Source organism: Hypomesus transpacificus, unplaced genomic scaffold (assembly GCF_021917145.1).
Source record: "Hypomesus transpacificus isolate Combined female unplaced genomic scaffold, fHypTra1 scaffold_192, whole genome shotgun sequence".
NCBI classification, from domain to species: Eukaryota; Metazoa; Chordata; class Actinopteri; order Osmeriformes; family Osmeridae; genus Hypomesus; species Hypomesus transpacificus.
In genome coordinates, this window is record NW_025813738.1 from 277557 (window position 1) to 301914 (window position 24358).

At 51.9% G+C, this 24358-nt stretch overlaps 1 protein-coding gene across 3 annotated transcripts; it reads left to right on the forward strand.

Annotated features, from left to right (window-relative positions):
* The first annotated feature begins 2053 nt into the window (after positions 1 to 2053).
* On the forward strand, positions 2054 to 19418 carry nf2a (NF2, moesin-ezrin-radixin like (MERLIN) tumor suppressor a). 3 transcript variants are annotated; one of them, XM_047051992.1, is made up of 17 exons: positions 2056 to 2404; positions 2801 to 2975; positions 4796 to 4921; positions 5100 to 5222; positions 7805 to 7888; positions 9444 to 9512; positions 9769 to 9851; positions 11009 to 11084; positions 11676 to 11810; positions 12047 to 12121; positions 12519 to 12632; positions 12865 to 12987; positions 13232 to 13449; positions 14265 to 14370; positions 15619 to 15779; positions 16699 to 16858; positions 18838 to 19418. In XM_047051992.1, the coding sequence occupies exons 2-17, from the start codon at positions 2862 to 2864 to the stop codon at positions 18886 to 18888; spliced, it is 1818 nt and encodes a 605-aa protein (XP_046907948.1). In that variant the 5' UTR covers positions 2056 to 2404; positions 2801 to 2861; the 3' UTR covers positions 18889 to 19418. The 3 variants fall into 3 exon arrangements, with proteins under 3 accessions (XP_046907951.1, XP_046907948.1, XP_046907949.1); XM_047051993.1 differs by having other exon boundaries at positions 2056 to 2281; XM_047051995.1 differs by lacking the exons at positions 11676 to 11810; positions 12047 to 12121; positions 12519 to 12632; ... (4 more) ...; positions 16699 to 16858; positions 18838 to 19418 and adding an exon at positions 11517 to 11659 and having other exon boundaries at positions 2054 to 2975.
* The last annotated feature ends 4940 nt before the right edge of the window (positions 19419 to 24358 follow it).

Sequence of the window (24358 nt, forward strand, 5' to 3'; positions counted from 1 at the left end):
CTCTATGGACGGCACTCTGAACAGCATCGCCGTCCATATGGACGGCTATGATGCCGTCCAAAATATCTGCTCCCTCTATGGACGGCACGAGGGACGTCCCTGCTAATCCATCGCCGTCCAAAATATCTGCTCCCTCTATGGACGGCACTCTGAACAGCATCGCCGTCCATATGGACGGCTATGACGCCGTCCAAAATATATGCTCCCTCTATGGACGGCACTCTGAACAGCATCGCCGTCCGTCCATCCATGCAAAGATCAGCAGCCATCGCCGTCAGTCTATGGACGTCCATATGGACGTCCAAAACGCAAAAAAAGATTTAGCTGCCTCTCGAAGACATAGGGGAAACCAGAATTATCCTGTCCCAAAAGTAGCTATAGCGCTATGGCTGGATACTCCTCTCGATAACTAAAAAACTTTCGAGATTTTTCCACAATCGACCGAATTGGCCAAACAAGGCATGTACATTTAGCTTACAGTGTACATAATCTAATTAGTTAATGTTGTTTTTCGACGTTTTTTAGAAATCTGCTCAAATCGAAGCTAAACAGTGCTACTACCGTCATTGCTGCCTGTCACAAACAGCCAAGCCGGACACTTCATTCTTTCCTGAAAACACTCGCGTCACTCCCACAAACAAATTCTTCGTAAGTAAAAGGTTTAGAATTTAATTGACAATATTGACAACACATATTAAGGAACTTGTCTTTACTCATAATATCGTCTCCGATTTCAATTCGAAGCTGTAAATCTAACACTGTAGGCAATCTCCAATGGTCTCCGCTCTGGCTCCGCCTCGGAAAACAATGGCTGCCGTTGCAGACGATAGATTTATTTCCCCCTCCCACTAACCCCTTAACCAATGATATGTGCTTTGAGCTTAAGTTGTCATGATTATCTGGCAGTTTTCAGAAATAAAATCGGTGATTGGATGGCAAAGTTATTAAGGCGGGATCTATGGGTCTTTTTCGACCCATATTTGAATGGTCCGGCAGGAAAGGGAGGAACGAAGGAGGAAGGGAGGAAGGCAGGAAAGGGTTAACCGTTTGGCAAATAAATTTCCATTTAAAATCCCCCAAAAGATTACTAGATAGCCTACTTCCACCATATCACACAACGTGATCGCAAAGCCTTTGGCGCATCAGCTTCATAGAGGGAAATACCACAACTAGCTAAATAATGTAGCCTACACACCTGTTGAGCAGTTTTGAAATTATTTGTAATATCGAGCTGTGCTAGTTACTTTGCAACATTATTAATGGAATTTGATGGCGGAATGAGGCAGCACCTGTAGATTTGGCTACTTTGTTTAATTAACATTTTAAACTGCAACACAAAATCTCATTAAATAATAGGCTACATGAACTGAATTTGACCATTGTTCTTCATAATATAACGTGGAATTTGTTAATTTGTTAAATTAATGTGTTAACATGTCAAAACTGCCTACATTATAATCACCAGAGACGACATATGGGCACTATTCACTTTAGCCGTTCCTTAATTGGTCGTATTCTTGAGGCATGGATATAGCGCTCCACAACGGGCATCATGACGCAAAAAAGATTTAGCTGCCTCTCCAAACGGGCATAGGAATGATGTTGAGGTTGAACAAGTACATCAGAGATGACAGAGAATTTATTTGAAGAATATAATAATTTGCTCTGAGAAATATAGGTCCCAAAGCCGGAAAAACCGTCATCACCAGCTTCATCACGGGCACGTAGGCTATCTATGATTTCTGAAATATGTGTGTGTCACCGACATAATCAAGGGCACTGTGCCCTATATTCAAGGAATCTGTTTGTGTGTGTGTGTCACCAATTTTATCATCTTTGTACACAAAGATATTTAAACATTATGCCTATTGCATTTTAAATTATGACAATTATCTGGTGTGACAGTGACAATGCCATGTCACGTCAATAACCCACCTATTTTTGCAGGATATTAGATAAAGCCTACTCCTGTGAAAAACATGGTAGGCCAAATTATAAATAAAAAAACATTTAATGTGGCTTTTCTGTGACCAATTGCATTGCAGTACACCATTGGGCGCGACCGCCCATTCATTTGTAGAGGAAGCTAACCTGTTCACCACAAGCCATGCTATGTTGTAAGCTAGCTACCACAACTTTTTATAAAACAATTTTAACTACGTTAATGGACACATTTGATTAAGATGTTTCAAAAACTACCATCGCTGTGGAACTATCTCTCCGATTTTTACTTGCGGTACAAACTTTTTGCTCGATCGAAGTCACCTTCATAGATTAGTGGGTATGTTTACAAAGCAACTATGCTACTACTAGTTACAATTTAGCTAGTCCCTACTTCCAGATAGTTCTACCGATGCGCCAACGCGTTGCAAGTAGGCTACATTGCTTTAATCGATAGGAACAGGTATAGCATTTATTTGTTTGTAACAACTGACTGATAGTATTAGTCATCAAGTTACCACCCCATACAATGAAACTTACCATGTTAGCTAGTTTACTGTACCTCTTCACAAATATAATGATGAGCCCTATTTGTTCAATATGAATTGGCAATGAAATAACTGTAATTCTAAAGAATCTTTAAAATGATTGGACTGGCAGGTTATGTTGGCAGGTAATGTTGTCAAGCAACATATAACGTTACATTACAAAGTAGGATACTAACTTTGGCTTGCAATATTATTGAGAAACTACTTGCATACTAGCTAGTCTAAGAATTGACAGAAGAAAATGGGAATACATATTTTTTCTAGACACTTTCTTACATTGAATGACTGAATATTACATTCATTTTCTATAGACACTGCATGTGTTAGCCAGCCTAGTACTGTCCAGCTACCATTAGCAAACCAAACATCACCATGGCTAGTGCCTTGGCAGCAAAAATGGGACTGAACTCTTTGAGAAGAAAACAAGCCAAGAGCTTCAACGTCAAGATAACAACCATGGATGCAGACATGGAATTCAGCTGTGAGGTGCGTAGTGCTGGCTACCTACCTGGAATGGATGTGTTGTGTAACAAGCATGAATAATGTAGTTCAGCTGGTTGACCTGTTTATCACAAGTTTGTCTCCTCCTGTCATCATCTTGCGAAAGCGTCAACCTGCCAGTCAGCCTCAGAAAGATGATTAGCTAAACTCATCAGCCTCTGTAAAGTCACTGACAGTTCAGATCAGGTGTAACTACCAGTCAGCTAGATTTGGGCCCAATGGGAGGAATCAGTAATATATTTTACGGCTAAATATTGTATTTTACCATGACTTGGCTTGGATTAAAAACAAACAAACGGTATGTGGTGAGTTGCGGATTGTGATATAAATGATCACCACAACCCCAACTCAACTGATGCATAAACAAGGTGCTTTGTGATGTATGATGTAGTGTAGTATAACTACAGGGTTGTTAGAGCAGCGTAAACCTGGTTCCGGTTACCACTGCATTCATAATTTCGTTTTGGTTCAACAAACGAGACAAGCACCGCAATGGTATAACATCTTCAACAAGGGAAAACGTTTTTCTATATCCTACACACTGTGTGTAACTATGTTACTAACTTGATAACTATGTCTTCCTATGTTGTGGGTATTGTTCCTCAGTGAGAAATATAATTTCTTGCCTTAAGATGGCAGTATTGTATCAAAATAACATGAGCAATTAGTTTCTGGATTCAGGCATGCATTGGTGGAAAAAGCTGCAGTTCACTGCTTAGTTGGTCTTCTAAGGTCACTTACAAGACTGGATCTTCAAGTTAGGTTGTTATATTTACATAATGCAACACAATGCAATTATGTGTAATATTGGCAATCGGGCACCATATTACCTTTGTAACCTAAAAGCACTGTAGGCCAATATGCTAAACCATTCTCAGTCCTTCCAGCGCTATTGACTAATGCAGCAGTCAGGCTAGCCTGAAGATGAACGCAAAGAATTCCTCAACACTCTCCTTGCTTGCTATTGCCACTGAAAAGGGCTGAACACAGCCACAGCTCGCTATATGGGTAATTATACCGAGTTCCTGAAAGCCAATTGTGGGTGTGCTCCGGCTATTTTCTGTGCTGTAATGATCAATTACATGCTTTGTAAATAGTCATTCTGGAGCAGTGGCAGCGGTAAAACGCCCAGTTTGGTTTATTAGATTGACCTTGACAGTGTCTGAGTTGTTGTTCAGTATCAGAATGGGCTTTATTCACCATGTAAGTTCACACAAACAAGGAGCTCTCTGTGACAGGGAGGTACAAACAATATCCAACTATGAAATATAAAAGTCACAGTCTAAATAATTCTAAACAATACTGTACAAAATAAAATGTAAAATAAAATCTAATTATTTTCCCGAGAGAGATGGTTGGCTGACTTTTTTCCAATTCCCAATCTGCACTGTGCAACAAGGTACTTGAAGGCTCCGAAACAGCGTAGCAGCACAAGATCAAAGCCGTTTTAATTGGATAATAAAGGCAGTTCTCTCAGCTCAGTTAGAGGCTATTGCAATGTTATTCTCCCTTAGCCTGTTCTGAGTCCAGAGGAGATGGGATGACAGGTTCTGCCTGTTTCCGAGCCCACAGGAGATGCCCTGATAACAGGCCGGGACTGAGGCATGCGATCCCCTCTCATTACCAAGAGACGGATTCCCTTCAACCTCTACATCATTCGTTTTCTCCTCCCTTTGTTGATAATTCACTTCAGTCATGAGACAAGGGGTTGATGTGTTACATCTGCATATGTGTTCCGTCGGGTGGGTTGTAGTTCGTTCGGTTCTCATCAGCAAACTGGTAAATAACACGGCTCTCTGCGTCAGGTCAAGTGGAAGGGAAAGGATCTGTTTGACCACGTGTGCCGGACGTTTGGCCTGAGAGAGACTTGGTACTTCGGGCTCCAGTACACCGTGAAGGACGCGGTCGCTTGGCTCAAGATGGACAAGAAGGTAGGCTTCTTTCCCAGAGCATCAACACCTAAAGCAGGCGTTCACGTCACACTCCCTGAGGTGAATCGAGAGGGGTTGTTTCGTGCTGTGAACGTGCGAAGCTAAATGTACGTCAGTTCCGTGAAGTCGTTTGGGTCTCTTTTGGCATCACCTGTTCTGGTTCTTCCTGCCGCCGCAGGTGTTGGATCAGGAAGTCCCCAAGGAGAATCCGATCACCCTTCACTTCCTCGCCAAGTTCTTCCCCGAGAACGCGGAGGAGGAGCTGGTCCAGGACATCACACAGCATCTCTTCTTCCTGCAGGTACTGACGCCGTCAAACAACACAGTCAGCGACCACTCATTCAGCCTACCTGACTCACTTACCTTCCGATTGCAATTAGTTCCATTTTCCGGAATGAATTTTAGAGGACAGAAATCTCTTCATTGGAGGTTTCCTAACTGGAAGAGATGTTTGTGTTGTGGAGAGCTTGGTCATTTGCTCTTGCTACCCTACTACATCTCAGTCAGGGAAATATCTCCTTCCTACTACATCTCAGTCAGGGAAAGATCTCCTTCCTACTACATCTCAGTCAGGGAAAGACACCCATCTACTCTGTGCATGAACAGAGGCTTCTGGAAAACCCCCATCTATGGTCCAGTCCAGTGATGGTGTTCATCCATGTGGAGACAGCCGTGCCTTGTGTGTAATACCTCTGGCCTCCCCTGCACCCTTGGGATTGCCTCTTCTCCCCTCACGAGTGATGAGATTTGTAGCAGTGCCCGCTCTTTCCAATTGGCCCCGGCTACGTTTATCAATGACCAATTAGAGTTTTAAGGGGTCCAGTGATAGGCCCAGTTAATGACCTGCTGCTTCAGGGACTGTGGGCCCCACAGCATGCTGTTACACACAACCAGGGAGAAACTCAATCCTCTGCACATTCCTGGAATACAGGTACTCCTGTTGGGGGAGAGACAAGAGCAGAAAAAGCGTTCTGTGGGGTCTGTTTTGGCGCGATGATCATTTAGTTTTTCCGAGGTGAAGCAAATGATCCAGGTTGGTGCGCGGAGCTGACAAATTGTTGAGCGGTTCGAAACGGACGCGACGTGGAGGAGGAGGAGGAGAGCGCGGATGACTAATGCCCCGCGCCGCCTGTCTGACGCCCATTCATTCCCCTGATGGCGGAGCGTGCCTCGGATCAGATTGTGTCGCCCCGCGCGACATCCGGATTACCCTGTTAGCGACCGCGATCAACTCCCCGCCCCTTCGCCTCCACCCCCACCCCCCCATTGGTGGCGTGTCCTGCGTTCTCCAGCCGAACAGCCTCATTTGTGAGGCAGATTGGGGCCGGGCGCGCCTCCCCCCCCTTGATTGGGGCTGTCAGCTCTGCTGTCAGACCCTTGTTAGTTCATGACAGAGAGAGATGCTGCATGACCGGCTCTGCAAATGAATGTGCTCGCCAGGGTCCCCACTGGTTATGTCGGAATGGCTTCTGTCACATACAGCCCCCCCACCCTCCCCCACCACCACCACCTGTTTGAGACTGAATTACCGGCAGGGACGGTGATGTCTTAACTAGTAGCACCCTAGCACTAGCCTAGCATACTAGTACCCTAGCCTTGCAGTATCTTGCCAAGCCTGTGTACTACTACCCTAGCCTAGCATTCTAGTACCCTAGCCTAACAGTACCTACATTTTGTCATTTAGCAAACGCTCTTATCCAAAACGACTTACCTAGCCAAGCCTAGCATACTACTACCCTAGCCCAGCATACTACTACCCTAGCCTAGCATACTAGTACCCTAGTCTAGCATACTACTACCTTAGCCTAGCATGCTACTACCCTAGCCTAGCATACTAGTACCCTAGTCTAGCATACTACTACCCTAGCCTAGCATACTACTACCCTAGCCTAGCATACTAGTACCCTAGCCTAGTAGACGCAAGTGGCCGTGCCAGATGTCCCAGTGAGCCACGTTGGAGTTTTTCCTCGCCATCTGCATCTGTGAGGCCTGGTCATTAACCCGTGTTTACCAGCAGCATGGGTCTCCTGGAGCAGTTAACGCATGCTCACATGGAAGCATCCGGGGCTAGGTGGCCCTGGTGTGCAGGCTAACAGGCCCCTGTGTGGCCCCTGGTGTGCAGGCGAACAAGCCCCTATGTGGCCCCTGGTGTGCAGGCTAACAGGCCCCTGTGTGGGCCCTGGTGTGCAGGCGAACAGGCCCCTGTGTGGGCCCTGGTGTGCAGGCTAACAGGCCCCTGTGTGGCCCCTGGTGTGCAGGCTAACAGGCCCCTGTGTGGCCCCTGGTGTGCAGGCGAACAGGCCCCTGTGTGGCCCCTGGTGTGCAGGCGAACAGGCCCCTGTGTGGGCCCTGGTGTGCAGGCGAACAGGCCCCTGTGTGGGCCCTGGTGTGCAGGCGAACAGGCCCCTGTGTGGCCCCTGGTGTGCAGGCTAACAGGCCCCTGTGTGGCCCCTGGTGTGCAGGCCAACATGCCCCCCTGTGTGGGCGGCTGCTCACGGCTCCGTCATCCTTCATGGTTCCTCCTCCTGGAGGAGTAGGAGAGCTCAGCTGCAGTGCTCTGGGTGTCTATTGGCATCCAGGGAGCCGGGCCTGGTGAAGCGTCACGCCTTCTGATTGTTTCTGTAGGGATTCACTGGCCTTCTACATGGTTTCTGTGGTGTTCCTCGAGCCAAACGGTGTGTTGGGATTGGGTTCCAGTTTCATCCATTTGAGCATATAGTCCATTATTTAAATAAGGACCAATCATTCCGTGTACTTCAGTGCCTGTAACCAAACAGAGAGAGAGCCCAGTGTGGCTGGATGAGGTCCCATCAGTCTGTGTTCCTGTGTGTGTGTGTGTGTTCCTGTGTGTGTGTTCCTGCGTGTGTGTGTGTGTGCACGCAGGTGAAGAGGAGCATCCTGCAGGAGGAGATCTACTGCCCCCCAGAGGCCTCTGTGCTGCTCGCCTCCTATGCTGTCCAGGCCAAGGTCAGTCTGTCTGTCTGTGTGTGTCTCTCTCTCTCTCTCTCTCTCTCTCTCTCTCTCTCTCTCTCTCTCTCTCTCTCTCTCTTTCACTCCCTCTCTCCTTCTCTCTCTCTCTCTCTCTCTCTCTCTCTCTCTCTCTCTCTCTCTCTCTCTCTCTCTTTCACTCTCTCTCTCCCTCTGTCACTCCTCTCTCTCTCTCTTTCTCAGTCTCTCTGCCTTTGTCTCTCCATCCTTCTCTCTACGGCTCTCCTCCCGTCTCTCGTTCTCTCTCTTTCCCCCCGCCTGTCTCTCGCCTGGCTTCACCGTGTCTCGTCTTCCCAATCCTCCACCTGTCACCCCTTGCCACCCATCCCTCCGTCCACTCATCGTCCGTTCAATTACCCATCCGTCCGCGATCGACCAGTGCAGGTAAGCTATGTAATCTAAGAAGAGGCCAGAGAAGGCTTTACGGCAGAAGGGACAACCCTGCAAGATGTCGTTCGCCTCTGTTGTTTCAATCAGGAGTCGGAGGGAGTGCCGGAGAGACAGAGTGGAGATGGAAAGAGGGACTTAGTGGAAAGTCTGATGTGTGATCGAGACTGAAGGAGAATGTGTTTGCGTGCGTGTGTGCGTGTGCGTGTGTGCAGGTGTGTAGGAGAATCGCTTTCCTGTTTGCTATGCTGTGGAGACCTCTGACTGTGAGGAGGTGTTGACAGAGAATTTCAAGGAACAGCTGCTTCCGAGAATGCAGGGGAGTCACCAGGCCTAGGGGCTGGGAGGCACACAGGCACACACTGACACACACACACACACACACGCCAGGGCAAGGGGCTGGGACAGACGAGGTGGTCAGTGGAGTGGAGAAGGGGATCTCACACCTACACACACACACACACACACACACACACACACACTGAGACACACACACGCCAGGGCTAGGGGCTGAGAGGTAGTCAGTGGAGTGTAGAAGGGGATCTCACACACCCACAGACACACGCACACACACACCCTCCAGGCTGGTAAAGTTGTGACACCACTCTGTCGACACGTTCACATGGTGCTTTCTATCAGCAAGGCTCATATGTAGTGTATCAATGGAACCGTTGGTTCATGGAGTTATTTACTGTCATGCGGTAGTTTGTCAATGAACTAACGCTGTGGTACAAACAACCTAGGTTCGCAGCGTTGTTTGCCGACAGTATCGTCCCCAGAGGTACTTGCACTGCTATTGATTCACTGCAATATCCCTGCAGGTCATTCTTCCTTCCTTTTCCTATCCCTTCCCTCTCCCCACCACCACACACACACACACACACACACACACACTCTCACCCCCCCCCCCCCCCCCCCCTCCCTCAGGCTGTGACGGGACCCATCCATCACTGCCCAGACAGATCCTGATGACATTATTTAATGACATTGTTTAACGACGCCATTTCCTAACGTCGGGGGCAGTGCGAGGCGAGGCGTGCGCGTCAGTGGCAAGGGAACTGACCCCGCTGTTCTGACAGGTCCCCCACCCCCCCTCCCCTCCTTCCGCTGGGAGACGTGTGACGAGGTTTCTCTCTCTGCCCTGCAGTATGGAGACTACGACCCCAACCTTCACGAGCCTGGTTTCCTGGCCAAAGAGGACCTTCTGCCCAAGAACGTGAGTGTCTCCGCCCCGCCTCGTCTGGAGAACGGGTGGGGGGCGGTTGGCGTGGCAACCGCATCTCGAAGCGGGAACAGCCGCTTGACCCACCGGGTGCTACCGAGAGAACCGAGAGGTCTCCTGTCGTCTCTCCGAACAACCTCTTAGACTAGAGGGGACCTCGTTTGGTTCCAGGTAGAACACGGTGGAACCCCCTTTTTTTTTTTTTTTTGGAAGGCGAGCGCTGTCGTGAACTGCATGTGTCCATGTCCAGGTGATCAACCTGTACCAGATGACCGCTGAGATGTGGGAGGAGAGGATCACGGCGTGCTACGCCGAGCACAGGGGCAGGACCAGGTGAGACCCCCCTCCTGGTCACACACACCCGGTCCAGGTCAAGCACACACCTGGTCACCCTCCACGCTGGAGACCCCCCACTCTCCCTAGGTCTCCCTGCAACTCCATGGAACACACGCACACCGAGACACGCGCGCACACCACGGAGAGCCATGTCGGACTGAATCCCCTCTCCCCGACGGCTCTGCTGGATGAAGGGATGTCGTTTTGCCGAGGAAAAACGACATCCCTTCATCCAGCCATGGCCCCTGCTCTCCACAGGCTCTAGCCGGGCTCTCGCCGGCATCCTCGGGCTTGAGAATTGGGCCCCTGTCGTCAGATCCGGTGTCGAGTCGTTTACCGTAGGCCCGGAGTTACACAAGCACACTTGTGCCTTTCTCACATTTTCGATTTTCAACATCCGCCGTTTTCAGAGCCCAACGAGCCGGAAAAAGTTCAAAGTCACGCTGCCGCGGCGTGTTTTCTTTGGATTCGAGTATGTAAATGTTGGCTGTTTGCGGGGGTGATGGGGGAGGGGGGGTTCTGACCCAAAAGATCTGGCAACCCGCCACAGAAGGGGAGAGAGGGGGAGAGAGGAAACGGGCCTGTTTGAGTTTGCTTTCATCGGCGCTGTAGTCAGAACTGGGGGGCTGACTTTGCTACTTAATCCCACACGGTGCAACCTTTCAGACTGTTCAGACGGAAAAGCTGTGTGTGAAACTGCAGCTCATGTTGACGCCGTGGGCTTTTCTCCTCCCAAAACACGCCCCAGAGACACCTTCTGGATGTTTCTAGGCGACACACACCCCAGAAATACTCCCTTGGAGTGTGTCCAAACGGGGGTCCGTGAGGAGGGAGGGGGACGTGAGGGTGCGTTCCAGGATCTCACCTTGTCTCCTTGTATTCCTTCCTGTCTCCTTGTATTCCTTCCTGTCTCCTTGTATTCCTTCCTGTCTCCTTGTATTCCTTCCTGTCTCCTTGTTTTCCTTCCTGTCTCCTTGTATTCCTTCCCGTCTCCTTGTATTCCTTCCTGTCTCCTTGTATTCCTTCCTGTCTCCTTGTTTTCCTTCCTGTCTCCTTGTATTCCTTCCCGTCTCCTTGTATTCCTTCCTGTCTCCTTGTATTCCTTCCTGTCTCCTTGTATTCCTTCCCGTCTCCTCGTTTCCTGTCTGAGCCAGGGAGGAAGCCGAGATGGAGTATCTAAAGATCGCCCAGGACCTGGAGATGTACGCTGTCAATTACTTCTTCATCAGGGTAAGCCAGTGTCCTCTGCCCCCCCCCCCCACACACCCCCCCCCCCCCCCCCCATCCTCCCCCCTCCCACTATGCCAGTCTGACAGCAGTGAGTGGTGTCGTCCTTGACACTGCGTTAAAACCGAGAGACAGTAGAGGGGAGAGAAAATCTCCTTTTATCTGCGGTAGCAGAACTTGTTGAGGGCCTCGTATCAGTTTCCCGCGGGAGATCAGAGTGTGTCTGATCGGGGCAGCGCGTCACGGCTTATGTAAACCCTCCCCGTGACTCACAGAGTCTGGAGTTCACCTCGACTCACTCAAGGTCTACTCCCAAAGTCCCACAGCCCTGAAAGTACCTCATTCAGCTGGATAGCAGCGGTAATCACAGATTCACGGGAATGAAAGCCTCAGTTCTGAAAGCCCGCCTCCCCACCTTTCCCTGGCATTGCCCAGCTGGCATTTATGAGGGTTAAGTGAGATGGGATGAATTGCTGAGCAGCCCTCCGCCATTCCCCCCTCCCCGGCGCCCTCGACGCGAGGTCCGCTCGCTGGCGCTCTGGGGAGAGCTTCCTGTTGCCTCTCCTCTCACCGTCCTCTCCGTGGCGTCGCCAGAACAAGAAGGGGACGGGGCTGCTGCTGGGGGTGGACGCGCTGGGCCTGCACATCTACGAGCCCGACAACAGGCTCACGCCCAAGTGCTCCTTCCCCTGGAACGAGATCCGCAACATCTCCTACAACGACAAAGAGGTGGGCCCCCGCCCCCGGAACGCACACCGCACACGCGCGTGAAACGTGGACGCAGGCACACACACACACACGCACACTCGTATATGCCAAGAGGAATATACACACACATACGCACAGATGCATATCCTTCCTACCACTTCCAGAGGATGAACAAGGCATTGTCGCACCTTTTTTATTGAACACTTTGCGGTGCTAATATACACTGTGTGTGTGTGTGTGTGTGTGCGTGCTACAAGTTTGCCATCAAACCCGTGGACAAGAAGACAGACGTTTTCAAATTCAACTCCTCAAGGCTGAGGGTGAACAAGCTGGTGAGTCCTGCAGAGTCTTACTCCAAAACCTGATCTGACTATGTACTGACTGTCCATTCTGGACCTGCTGATCTACTGGCTGTCCGGTCTGGACCTGCTGATGTACTGACTGTCCGGTCTGGACCTGCTGATGTACTGACTGTCTGGTCAGGACCTGCTGATGTACTGACTGTCTGGTCAGGACCTGCAGATGTACTGACTGTCTGGTCTGGACCTGCTGATGTACTGACTGTCTGGTCAGGACCTGCAGATGTACTGACTGTCTGGTCTGGACCTGCTGATGTACTGACTGTCCGGTCTGGACCTGCTGATGTACTGACTGTGTGGTCTGGACCTGCTGATGTACTGACTGTCTGGTCAGGACCTGCTGATGTACTGACTCTTCTTCCCTGGTCAGATCCTGCAGCTGTGCATAGGGAACCATGACCTGTTCAGGAGGAGGAGGGGCCTGGACTCTCTGGAGATGCAGCAGATGAAGACCCAGGCTCGTGAGGAGAGGGCTCGCAAGCAGGTACACTACTCTACTCGTACACCACCTCACTAGCCGTGTCATCAGCGTGCGCCTGTCCTAGCCGCGTCATCAGCGTGCGCCTGTCCTAGCCGCGTCTTCAGCGTGCGCCTGTCCTAGCCGCGTCATCAGCGTACGCCTGTCCTAGCCACGTCATCAGCATGCGCCTGACTGAGCCGTGTCATCAGCGTGCGCCTGTCCTAGCCGTGTCTTCAGCGTGCACCTGTGCCCCCAGGCGGAGCGACAGCTGCTGCAGAGGGAGAAGCAGTTACGAGAGGAGGCGGAGCGGGCCAGAGACCAGCTGGAGAGACAGCTGCTGCAGCTGCAGGACGACGCTCACATGGCCAACGAGGCTCTGGTAAACACTGACCCCTGACCTCTGACCTGGTAAACACTGACCCCTGACCTGGTAAACACTGACCCCTGACCCGGTAAACACTGACCTCTGACCTGGTAAACACTGACCCCTGACCGGGTAAACACTGACCCCTGACCTGGTAAACACTGACCTCTGACCTGGTAAACACTGACCCCTGACCTGGTAAACACTGACCTCTGACCCCTGACCTGTCAAATTCTGCCCCCACCTGGCCCCCCGGTAGATGCGCTCCGAGGAGACGGCGGACCTGCTGGCGGAGAAGGCCCAGATAGCCGCGGAGGAGGCCAAGCTGTTGGCCCAGAAGGCGGCGGAGGCCGAGGCGGAGATGCAGCGGATCAAGGTGACAGCCATCCGCTCGGAGGAGGAGAGGAGACTGATGGAGCAGAAGATGCTGGAGGCCGAGATGCTGGCCTTGCAGATGGCGGAAGAGTCGGAACGCAGGTAGAGGATAGGGCCCCTCCGGTTCTCACATACACACACACACACTCACATATATAAGGAGTCAGATGGCTGAGTGGTGAGGGAGTCGGGCTAGTAATCAGAAGGTCGCCGGAATGATTCCCCGCTGTGTCAAATGGCGTTGTGTCCTTGGGCAAGGCACTTCACCCTACTTGCCTTGGGAGGAATGTCCCTGTACTTACTGTAAGTCCCTCTGGATAAGAGCGTCTGCTAAATGACTAAAATGTTAAAAAATATATATATATACATACATGATTCAATTGCTTTCACACGCACCGCTCTCACTCCCCGGACCTCGACTGAATGGTTCATTGACGCGCCAGGTCATTGTCAGTCGTACCGATCGATAGTGCGTGATGCTAAGGAGAGGCCTGGTTGATGGGGCCTCTGTGTGTCTGTCCTGGGACAGGCCCAGGGGCCACCCAGCCCTGGGGGAAACATCCCCTCGAGGTCCCCGTTACTGAGAGAGGAGCTGAAGTGAAATGCGCTGCGCTCAGCCGGGGTCAGGGGATGATAAGAAGGACACGAGGATGACTCGGGTCTGCTTTCTCTTCCTACAGCGATGAGGATTCAGATTAGCGGATTAGTTTGTTGGGAGTGTGTTGTTGTGGGCGTCCCTTTGTGTTGTGGGTCTCTCCCTGGTCTTTCTCTCCTGAGGCTCTGTCCTGAGCGTCTTCCTGGTCTCTCTGTCCTGAGTGTCTCCCTGTTCTCTCTGTCCTGAGTGTCTCCCTGTTCTCTCTGTCCTGAGTGTCTCCCTGTTCTCTCTGTCTTGAGTGTCTCCCTGTTCTCTCCCTCAGAGCTGGTGAGGCGGAGCAGCTAAAGCTGGACCTGATGGAGGCGAGGGAGTCTGAGCTCAGGGCCAAACACAAGCTGTTGGAGATCACCAGCAAGACTGCCTACCCAGTAACAGCCTGCACGCACACATACACACATACGCGCATACACCCATGCACACATGCACGCCCCCCACCCCATACACACCCCATATACACACACCACACACACACACATGCACACTCACCCCATACACACACCACGCACACACACATACACACACTCCATGCACGCGCACGCACACACACACCACCCTATACACACCTCACACCACTTATGTATCACGAACGCAAACACACCACGCATGCATGCACAAATGCACACACACACACACTCACACACAAGAGGGTTGTCAAGAGGAGCAGAACCAAAGAATTCCAACAGACCTTTACTTGTTACCAAGCAAAAAGGGGCACACAAATAAATAAACATTTAAAACTTGAACCACACCATGCACGCAGACACACAAACTCACACACACACACGACACACTCATTCCCCATACCGCACATGTACGCATGCACACACAACACATCACACACACCTCATAAATATACACACCGATTTGGACGCCAGGACGCCCACACTATGCAGACTGCTTCATATTAGCCCCCCACCCCGACGCACACACACACACACACACATGCTGGGTTACGTAAGAAGCTAGCAGCACACAGATCCGCCTACACACATCCGGAAAGCCGCCCACCGCACACACACTCCGGCCAGCACTCTCAACACTCTCACCACAATACAAACTCCATCCCAATACACACTACGATACTCTCACCACAATACACACTCCATCCCAATACACACTACTATACTCTCACCACTATACTCTCATCACAATACACACTCCATCCCAATACACACTACTATACTCTCACCACTATACTCTCATCACAATACACACTCCATCCCAATACACACTACTATACTCTCACCACAATACACACTCCATCCCAATACACACTACTATACTCTCACCACTATACTCTCATCACAATACACACTCCATCCCAATACACACTACTATACTCTCACCACAATACGCACTCCATCCCAATACACACTACTATACTCTCACCACTATACTCTCATCACAATACACACTCCATCCCAATACACACTACAATACTCTCACCACAATACGCACTACAATACTCTCACTAAAATACCCCCGCCCCCCATACTCTCACCACAATACACACTCCATGACAACACACCCTTCAAAACACACCCTATCATCCTCATATACTCGAGTAGCCTGATTGTTACTGCACACATTTTCCAACGTGCATCTCTGCCCCCCAGGCCCCCCCGGCCCAGGCCCCCCCGGCCCAGGCCCCCCCGGCCCCCCCCTCTGACGCCATGCCCGCCGACCTCCCCAGCCTGAGCTTCAGCAGGGAGAACCTCAGCTTCGACTTCAAGGACACGGACATGAAGCGCCTGTCCATGGAGATAGAGAAGGAGAAGTGAGTGAAACTGCGTCCCTCACACACACACACACACACACGCGGGGTTAGGGTTACGAAACACCACGCACCGCACAAACACACACACCCACCCACCCACTCCCCCTTCCTGCCGCTTCACTTCATCCAATCAGACTCCCTCCTCCCGCAGCAGTCTCTCCGTCCTCCGTCCTGCCAGGCGTGCAAGACCCACAAATGTCACCTCTGTGTTGGGTGGCAGACTGGCCGGAGTCCGTGTCAGCTCCCCGGTGACCCACCGCCTGACGCACTGATACGTGTCGGGGAGGGAAAGTGTGTGTGACTGGGTCGAAGACTGCACGCTGAAATGACCCCCCCCCCCCCCCCCGTCACACCATCGTAACGAGACTGAGTCCGCCGTCCGCTCTAGAGAGCTGATCGTTGGCCTGTGTCCGAAGCTGCGTTAGAGTGTTCCGGAACCTCAAGGAGGTTTTTTTCATCCGCCGGGAAGGGTTTTTCTGGGAAACGGCTGTTGTCTCATTGGTCGGGGTCACTTCTTCGATTGAATTTGCACGGTGTTCCACTTTTTTTCTTTCCCGTACTCGCTGTTGTCTAGGCTGGTTGTCCCGGACGCGACCTCCTAGGCGGCTTTCTGGGGAGAGAAAGAGGGAGGGGGGAGGTGAGAGGGTGGGTGAGAGAAAAAGACAAAGGTGAGAAAGGGGGAGAGAGAGAGGGTGAGAGGGTGGGGTGCGTGAGAGTAAGACGGAGGTGAGAGAGAGGGGGGGAGAGAGAGGGTGTGTGTGTGTGTGTGTGTGAGAGAGAGTAAGAAAGAATTTATGAGAGAGGGATAGGCAGCGTTGCCTGTAGCGTTTTCTCCAGGCTAAGGAACGTGAGAGAGAGAGAGAGAGAGAGAGGTTGACTATATGAGTGTGTGTAACATGGCGCTACCCTGCTCCCTCAGGGTGGAGTACATGGAGAAGAGCAAGCACCTGCAGGAGCAGCTGAACGAGCTGAAGACGGAGATCGAGTCCCTGAAGCTGAAGGAGCGCGAGACCCCCCTGGACATCCTCCACAACCACAACACCCAGGAGGGCACCAGCAAGCACAGCAACTTCAAAAAGGTGCCAGCGCCACACACACCTACACCCTGCACCACACACACACACACTCGAGCAGGTAGGTGTACACAGTGTTGGGGAGTAACGGAATACATGTACCGGCGTTACGTATTCAGAATACAAATGATGAGTAACTGTATTCCGTTACAGTTCCAATTGAAATAGTTGGTATTTAGATTACAGTTACATTGTTGAAATCAATGGATTACGTTACGGTACGTATGTTTCACAAGTTTATTTACTCTCTAAATAAATTAAGGCAACTCCATGCATTTCCCAGAACTTCTATCGGGTGGTGTCTACACTGTAAAAACACAACTACATCTATCAATCCCATGTCATTGCCTCTCGTTCTTTCCTTCTGCAATGCCATTGGCTTAGCCAATGCATGGCCATCACATGCACGGGGGATGCAGACTCACATACCATGGTTGGCCAAAGCATGCCTCTCATCTACTCTCAAGTAGTTCTTAAGGGACACGTACGAGGGTTCTCCTTACGAGCATGTTCGGGAAACGCACGTAAGAAATAACGATGGTTCGTTATTTTGCTAGTAGAGAACCCTCGTCACAACTAAGATCCATCGTTATCGGGAAACGCAGTTTAGTAAACAGGATTTGATGGCCGCATTCCTCCACTTTTAAAATGCAATTCAATGTGGAAGTAATCCAAGGAATAAAACTCAGATTGAGTAACGTAACGGAATACGTTGCAAAATACATTTTTGGGCATGTATTCTGTATTCTGTAACGAAATACGTTTTGTAAGTATCCTCCACAACACTGAGTGTACACCACCTATCCAAATCGTCACACACCATTCACACACCATACACCCGACGTTGTGTCTCCTATATGTCTTTGAGATCCCCCCCCCAAATCCAGCACTATGGCTTTAGAAGGGTATTGATTTTAGGAGCGATACTTGAAAACATCAGTTCCTATTCTGCCGAGACACCTCCTCCCCCCTCTCAGGCCTGTCAGGAAGAGTGTTATGGTGTGAGTTCCCTGTAGAGCTCAGCGCTCCCTGTACAGCTAGCCCCCCCAGTACAGCTAGCGCTCCCTGTACAGCTAGCGCTCCCTGCAGAGCTGGTGCTCCCTGTAGAGCTAGCGCTCCCTGTACAGCTAGCGATCCCTGTACAGCTAGCGCTCCCTGTACAGCTAGCGCTCCCTGTACAGCTAGCGCTCCCTGTACAGCTAGCGCTCCCTGTACAGCTAGCGATCCCTGTACAGCTAGCGCTCCCTGTACAGCTAGTGCTCCCTGTACAGCTAGCGCTCCCTGTACAGCTAGCGCTCCCTGTACAGCTAGCGCTCCCTGTACAGCTAGCGCTCCCTGTACAGCTAGCGATCCCTGTACAGCTAGCGCTCCCTGTACAGCTAGCGCTCCCTGTACAGCTGGCGCTCCCTGTAGAGCTGGTGCTCCCTGTACAGCTAGCGCTGCCTGGGTTAGCTCAGCGCTTCCTGTAGAGCCAGCGCTGCCTGAGGGTGAGGAGCAGGGTGAGGAACAGAGTGAGTAGCAGGATGAGGATACAGGTTGAGGAGTTAAGGTGAGGTTGAGGAACAGCGTGACAGTTAGGCTGAGGAGCAGGTTGAGGAGTGAGGGTGAGGAGGAGCAGGGTGAGGTTGAGGAGCAGGGTGAGGCCGAGAAGCAGGGTGAGGCTGAGGAGCAGGGTGAGGCTAAGGAGCAGGGTGAAGTTGAGGAGCAGGGTGAGGCTGAGGAGCAGGGTGAGGCTAAGGAGCAGGGTGAGGCTAAGGAGCAGGGTGAGGCTGAGGAGCAGGGTGAGGCTAAGGAGCAGGGTGAGGCTGAGGAGCAGGGTGAGGCTGAGGAGCAGGGTGAGGCTGAGGAGCAGGGTGAAGTTGAGGAGCAGGGTGAGGTTGAAGAGCAGGGTGAGGTCGAGAAGTCGTCAGCACCGAGGATAGAGAACAGAGAGAAGTGTCGATCTGCTCTCATCAAGAAGACTGACCTGTCCTTCTCTGTTTCAGCTGACCCTGCAGAGCACCAAGTCCAGAGTCGCTTTCTTTGAAGAACTCTGAACGTGTGTGTGTGTGTGTGTGTGTATGCTGTGTGTGTGTGTGAGAGACAGAGAGAATGAGAGAGAAAGTATTAAAAGAAGATTAGCATCACTACATGAAGTGGACCATACCACTATGTTTTTTGCGCACTGGGAAAAACTGACCACTGTCCAGGCATGGTTGAACTGAGGGACCACAGGGTAACACTGACCACAACCATGATGAAAATGGACAGCTGCTCTAAGGCTTTTATAAGGCCTTTTATAACCTGAGCAGCATGTTTGGGATCAATCTTTCTTTCACTTCTTGGGATTTGGTTGGGGTTAGATGTTGTAGTTTTATTTTTGTATCCCATTTTAAAGACACTGTTGAGTTTTCTTTGCATTTGATGTATATTTGTATTTTGTGATTAATAATGTCCTTTGGAAAAAGATAATATTTGTCTGAAAGTATGAACGGTATTTGTTTGTGATTTGCTAGTTTTACAAGGGTGAAGTAGACTTTTTTAGTTGCAGATATAACTACTAAATAAATTAATGATGTTTGATAAATTGTTGTTTTTCAATGGCCCGATAATTCAGATCTTGTTGATAAGCTTTCCCTTTCACGAATCTCATCAGTGTGTGTAGTGTGAGTGTGTGTGTGTGTACAATACGTGTGTGTAACGTGTGTTTGTGTATGCATTACTATCATGTACACATGTGCCCCGTGTGTGGTGTGTGTGTGTGGGCGCGCGCATGCACGCACGCGTGTGTCAGAGAGAGAAGCCCGTCAGAGGGTGTGGCGGCGGTGTGAGGGACGGAGGCCAGAGGTGCTGAGACGGAGGGCGGAGCAGCTGATGGACAGCCGTGTCACCTCCAGGCCAAAGACAGCCCTCCCTGGGGGACACAGCTGTGACAGGAGAGGGCGCGTCAGGAGCCCCCACCCCCCCTCCGCCCTGCCCCCTCCACCCACAAGCACCCCAGCCCCCCAGGAAGCGGTCGTAGGAGGATGGGGAAGACGTCCTCCTCTTCCTCTTTCACATCCCTCTGCTGCTGGGAGGAGGAGGGGGATGAAAAGGATCGGGGGGGAGGAAGAGGAGGATGAAGAAGAGTACGGGTGGGGGGGGGGGGGGGAGGAGGAGAAACGGAGGGAAGAGGAGGAGGGGAAAGAAGGATATGGAGGTGGACGAGCACCGGAGAAGGAGAACATGCGGAGTGGGGGGGGATCTCTCCGGGCTGTGCTGCTGTGTACGCCTCCACTCCAAACAAGACATGAAGCTGTGCCAATTACCTCGTGCTCCTTATACACCAGACAGACAAATGAGCTGAACTATATTTATCACGGTGAGCAGCTCCCAGCGGGACACTGGTAAGACCAGCCTCAGAAACAAGAGAGACTCTGCCTGTTCAGCTCTCCATCCAGGACCTGAGGGTCTCTCCATCCAGGATCTGAGGGTCTCTCCATCCAGGATCTGAGGGTCTCTCCATCCAGGATCTGAGGGTCTCTCCATCCAGGATCTGAGGGGTCTCTCCATCCAGGATCTGAGGGTCTCTCCATCCAGGATCTGAGGGTCTCACCATCCAGGACCTGAGGGTCTCTCCAGTGTTCCCTTGGCTCCTCCAGGCTGCTCTGCTCCTTCTCATCCATCGGTCCTTTCATCCACCCATCTATCTATCCCTGCATCCATCCATCCACCCAATCTCATCCTTTCTTCCACCCATGTGTATCCACCCATCTATCCTTTCATCCACAAAAATGCATAATCCACAAGCTCCGATCGAGAACGTACCAGCGCCCAGAACGGCACAGTCCGTGCAAACACAGTCATACACATTGAGAATGATCCCGAGGGGTTCAGTTGAGGTTGAGGTGAACCCCAGGCAGTACTCCTGCCTTCGCCGCCGCCGAGTTTCCGGCTCGGCGTTCAGCATCATGGAGTCTAATGGCTGCTGGCCAGAACGACTGCTACTACCAGTGACTCCGTGGGGTGATCCTTCTGGTACTGAACTGTTCTACAGCCATGTTGAGGAGGGGTAAGGTGTGAGGTTTTTTTTCTCAGCTTTTTGGACAGTGTCCTTCCCTCTGGCACTTCCTCCGGGGTGCCAAGATTAGCCCCTAGATCTGAGCGAGCCTTTCTGCTCTGTTTTCTTAATCCTTCTGGCATTCACAGCTCTGATAGCAGCACTCCGGCACACTAGCGCGTCGTTGAATAAGTCACACTCTGTCTGGTGGAGGAAGTGGATCTGGGTTAGGCATATCGTTATTATTATTACTCGCGCTGAAGAATGGCCATTTTCTTTTGCTCCCTGTCTTCCTATCTTTCCCCCTCTCTGCTCTCTCTCCGCCGGAACGTGCGTTCCTCTTTCTTTTGGTCTCCCTCCTCCCCTCTCCTGTGTCTTTCTGTCTACTTCCTTTCTTCTCTCTCTCTCTCTCTCTCTCTCTCTCTCTCTCTCTCTCTCTCTCTCTCTCTCTCTCTCTCTCTCTCTCTCTCTCTCTCTCTCTCCATTTGTCTGCTCCTGGTCTGGCTCATTCCTCCTCTCTCCTTCTCCCTCCGTCTCTTTCTTCTCCCCTTTCCACTCTCTCTGGTCCCTCTCTTGCTCTGCTCCTCTCTCTCCCTCTCTCTCCCTTTCTCTCTTCCTTTGTCTGTCTGTCGTCCGCAGAGGCCGGGGACTGAATCAGCTCTGCGGCGAGCAAACGATGTTCATCATGTCTTTCTGTCGTTCCTCTCTCCTCTTCCCCCCCCCCCTGTGTTCTCCCCCCTCCCCCCCCTCTGCTCCTCCTCCCATTTTCTTTCCTCCGTTCCCCCCTCTCCTTCGACCGGCGACATCTGCGCAGCAGAGCATCGTGAGAGTGTGTGTGCGGCCTCCAGGCAGCACGAGTGTGTGTGTGTGCGGCCGCCAGGCAGCACGAGCGTGCGTGTGTGTGTGGAGCATGCTAATGAGCCTTTGGCCTTGAGAGTGGTAACGAGAAGTCGATGGTGAATTATGAACGGAGCGGAGAGATATGATATGGAGTATTCGGGGACAGGGGGAGAACACGATTCCCTCACTCTCCGATTAGACTCGACCGAAACAGACTCATTACTTCTGCGTTCCCACCCCCCCACCCCCCCCGGCTGTGTTCCTGCCTACCCGGCCCTCCGGTCTGAGTGGATGAGCACCGTGTTTGCATGCTGCAATTAGCCGCCGGTCTGGCACGGGTGACGGATGGGCCCTGCCAGGGAGTGGTCTGCTGGGGCCAGACTAACGACGCCGCCCCGGGGTGACCCCTTCCGGAAGATTCCGGCGGGCATTCAAAACCCGAACTTTCACTTTTGAGGCGCGGAGGATGTGGGGGGGGGGGACTCACGGCTGCCTCGCAGGCAGTAATTAGATCACAAGACGAGTTATAGTTTTTTTTATGTGTGTGTTCCCACCCCCCCCCCCCCCCTCCCCCCTTCCATCCTGGCCTGCTTCACTGACCCAGTTCCAGGCTACCTGTCTGTCTTACTGCTGTGGTGGGAGGAGCGGAAGGGAGGGGTGGAGGGGCTCTTGAGGCCTCTCTCTATTTTCGTGGGCTTTCATAGTCCACAGAAGGTCATTGTCCTTAACCGCACCACTGTGAAATCTTCGACGTGCCACAGCACTGTCTGGACTGTTCGGGTAAGGGGTGCACCGTCGACTTCCGACAAACCGTCGTACTCCACTTCACACTTGCTCCGCTGCAGGGAGAGGACGCCGCTGCGGAGTATCGGGATGCGCCCGTGGGCCGGTCCCGTTTCCCTGTCAGCACCACTGGTGGTAGAGGACGGAGCCGATCGATAAAGAGCTGAGCTCACCCGCATGGGAGAGTCCAGGGCAGGAGATGAGAGGAGCGTTGAGGAGAGGGTATAATTTGGTTGCTCAGTTAGGATCTCGGACTGAGCAGGGAGTCGGCAAAGGGGATAGCCCCTTTCTCCCTCTCCTCTTCCACTCCCCTCCTCTCCTACTGTCTCATCCCCTCTCCTCCTCCTCTCGTCTCCCCCCTTTCTCCCCCCCTCTCTTCCTTTTCTTTCCCTCTCCTCTTTACTCTCTTCCTCTCCTCCTCTCCTGGTTTCTCAGTACAGATAGTCTCCGCAGGGGGGGGGGGGGGGGGGGGGGGGGGGGGGGCTGTTGGGAAAATTGAAGATGTAACTGTTATCCTGTATAAAAATTATTGTGTTCAGCATTCCTTGTGTGTATAGAGAAGCCTACCCCCAAATCTGGGCTTTGGGTAACACGAGGCATATGTAAACAAGGTGACCTGGACTGACCACTCTCTCTTACTGGAGAGGCCATGAAAGATGTCCGGCCTTATCTGTGTTTGGTGAATCATATGGTCAAGCTTGAAGGGGTCAAAGCGCACGCACACACGCGCGCCAGGTCTATGCAAGGGAGCCAACGAAGAAGAGCCATGGGACATTTGCATGCCTTTGTCTTGACCAATGACTGTAAAGAGCGGGGCTGCTTAAATAGCTAGCTAGCGCAACATGCTAGCAGACAAACTTGTCACGCACAATGGCGTGTGATGTTTTGGTCTCCTTGTGGGCTGGCCGCAAGCAATAAAGCATTCTTAAACGTGTTCACCGACTGACTGTGCAATGCTTGATCGATTCATATTTCTGACAGGGGCCTCCCCTACGAGGCCAGGCGCTCCTTCTGGTGTGCTGTGTTGACACCCCTTCCCTCGCCTAAACCAAGCCAGCCTTCCAGACAACAAGGCGACGTCTCCCGCTTGAGGAGCACGTTCCCCCGTGATTCGCGAGTTGCCTAACCGTTCTCTCGATGGAAAACCGTCATTGGTCTGTGTGAAAATGTGCCCTCCCCCAAAAAAAACAGACACGTATCCATGTGCCGGGTTCCGAGTGAGCCGGCTTGGCCGTGTCTGTTCTCCGGGTGATTTGGCCGAGAGGAGGAGTTATCGAACAGCCGGGCGCTGTGACGGAACGCTGGCCAGACGACGGCGTCGCTGCTTGCGCGGTAGCGGCTCAAATTGTACTTTCAGCGGCCTCTCTCTCTCCGCTCCCGCGAGCTTCCTTCAATAGAGCTCACATCCAAAGAGAGGGAGAGAGACGAGCACATATTCACGCACGCACGTAGATAGAGAGGAGAGACCCACGCGCACGTCTTCCTCTAAGCTCCAGTTCCCCACAGCAGAGGAGAGCGAACCCTAACCGTCAGCTTCAGAGTGTCTCTACTTTTAGGCTGCATCGGCAGCTGAGGAACTCTCCTCGGTTCTGCTCGGCGCGCCTCTCTCCTGCCCCCAAATCCATATTCATGTCTGGAATCTCTCCTCCCGTCGCTACCCTCCCTCTCCTTTCGTCTCATCCCTTTACGTCCTCTCTCTCCCTTTCCGTCTCTGTCTCTGCTTCGAACACGTTTTCCTTTTCTCCTTCTCTTCCGTGTGCTCTCGTTCCCCCCCCTCTCCCTTACACGGCAGGCCCCTCTCCATTTATCCACCTCTCTTCACCCCCCCCCCCCCCCCCCCCCCCCCCCCTGCCTTTCGCCTCATC

What these genes read in the sequence shown, in the direction of transcription:
- nf2a (XM_047051992.1), top strand. Translation starts at nt 2,862, where the DNA reads ATGGCTAGTGCCTTGGCAGCAAAAATGGGACTGAACTCTTTGAGAAGA. An exon ending in GGCTGAGGGTGAACAAGCTG is followed by an intron (nt 12,122 to 12,518) that starts GTGAGTCCTGCA and finishes TTCCCTGGTCAG; the next exon opens with ATCCTGCAGCTGTGCATAGG. An exon ending in ACATGGCCAACGAGGCTCTG is followed by an intron (nt 12,988 to 13,231) that starts GTAAACACTGAC and finishes GCCCCCCGGTAG; the next exon opens with ATGCGCTCCGAGGAGACGGC.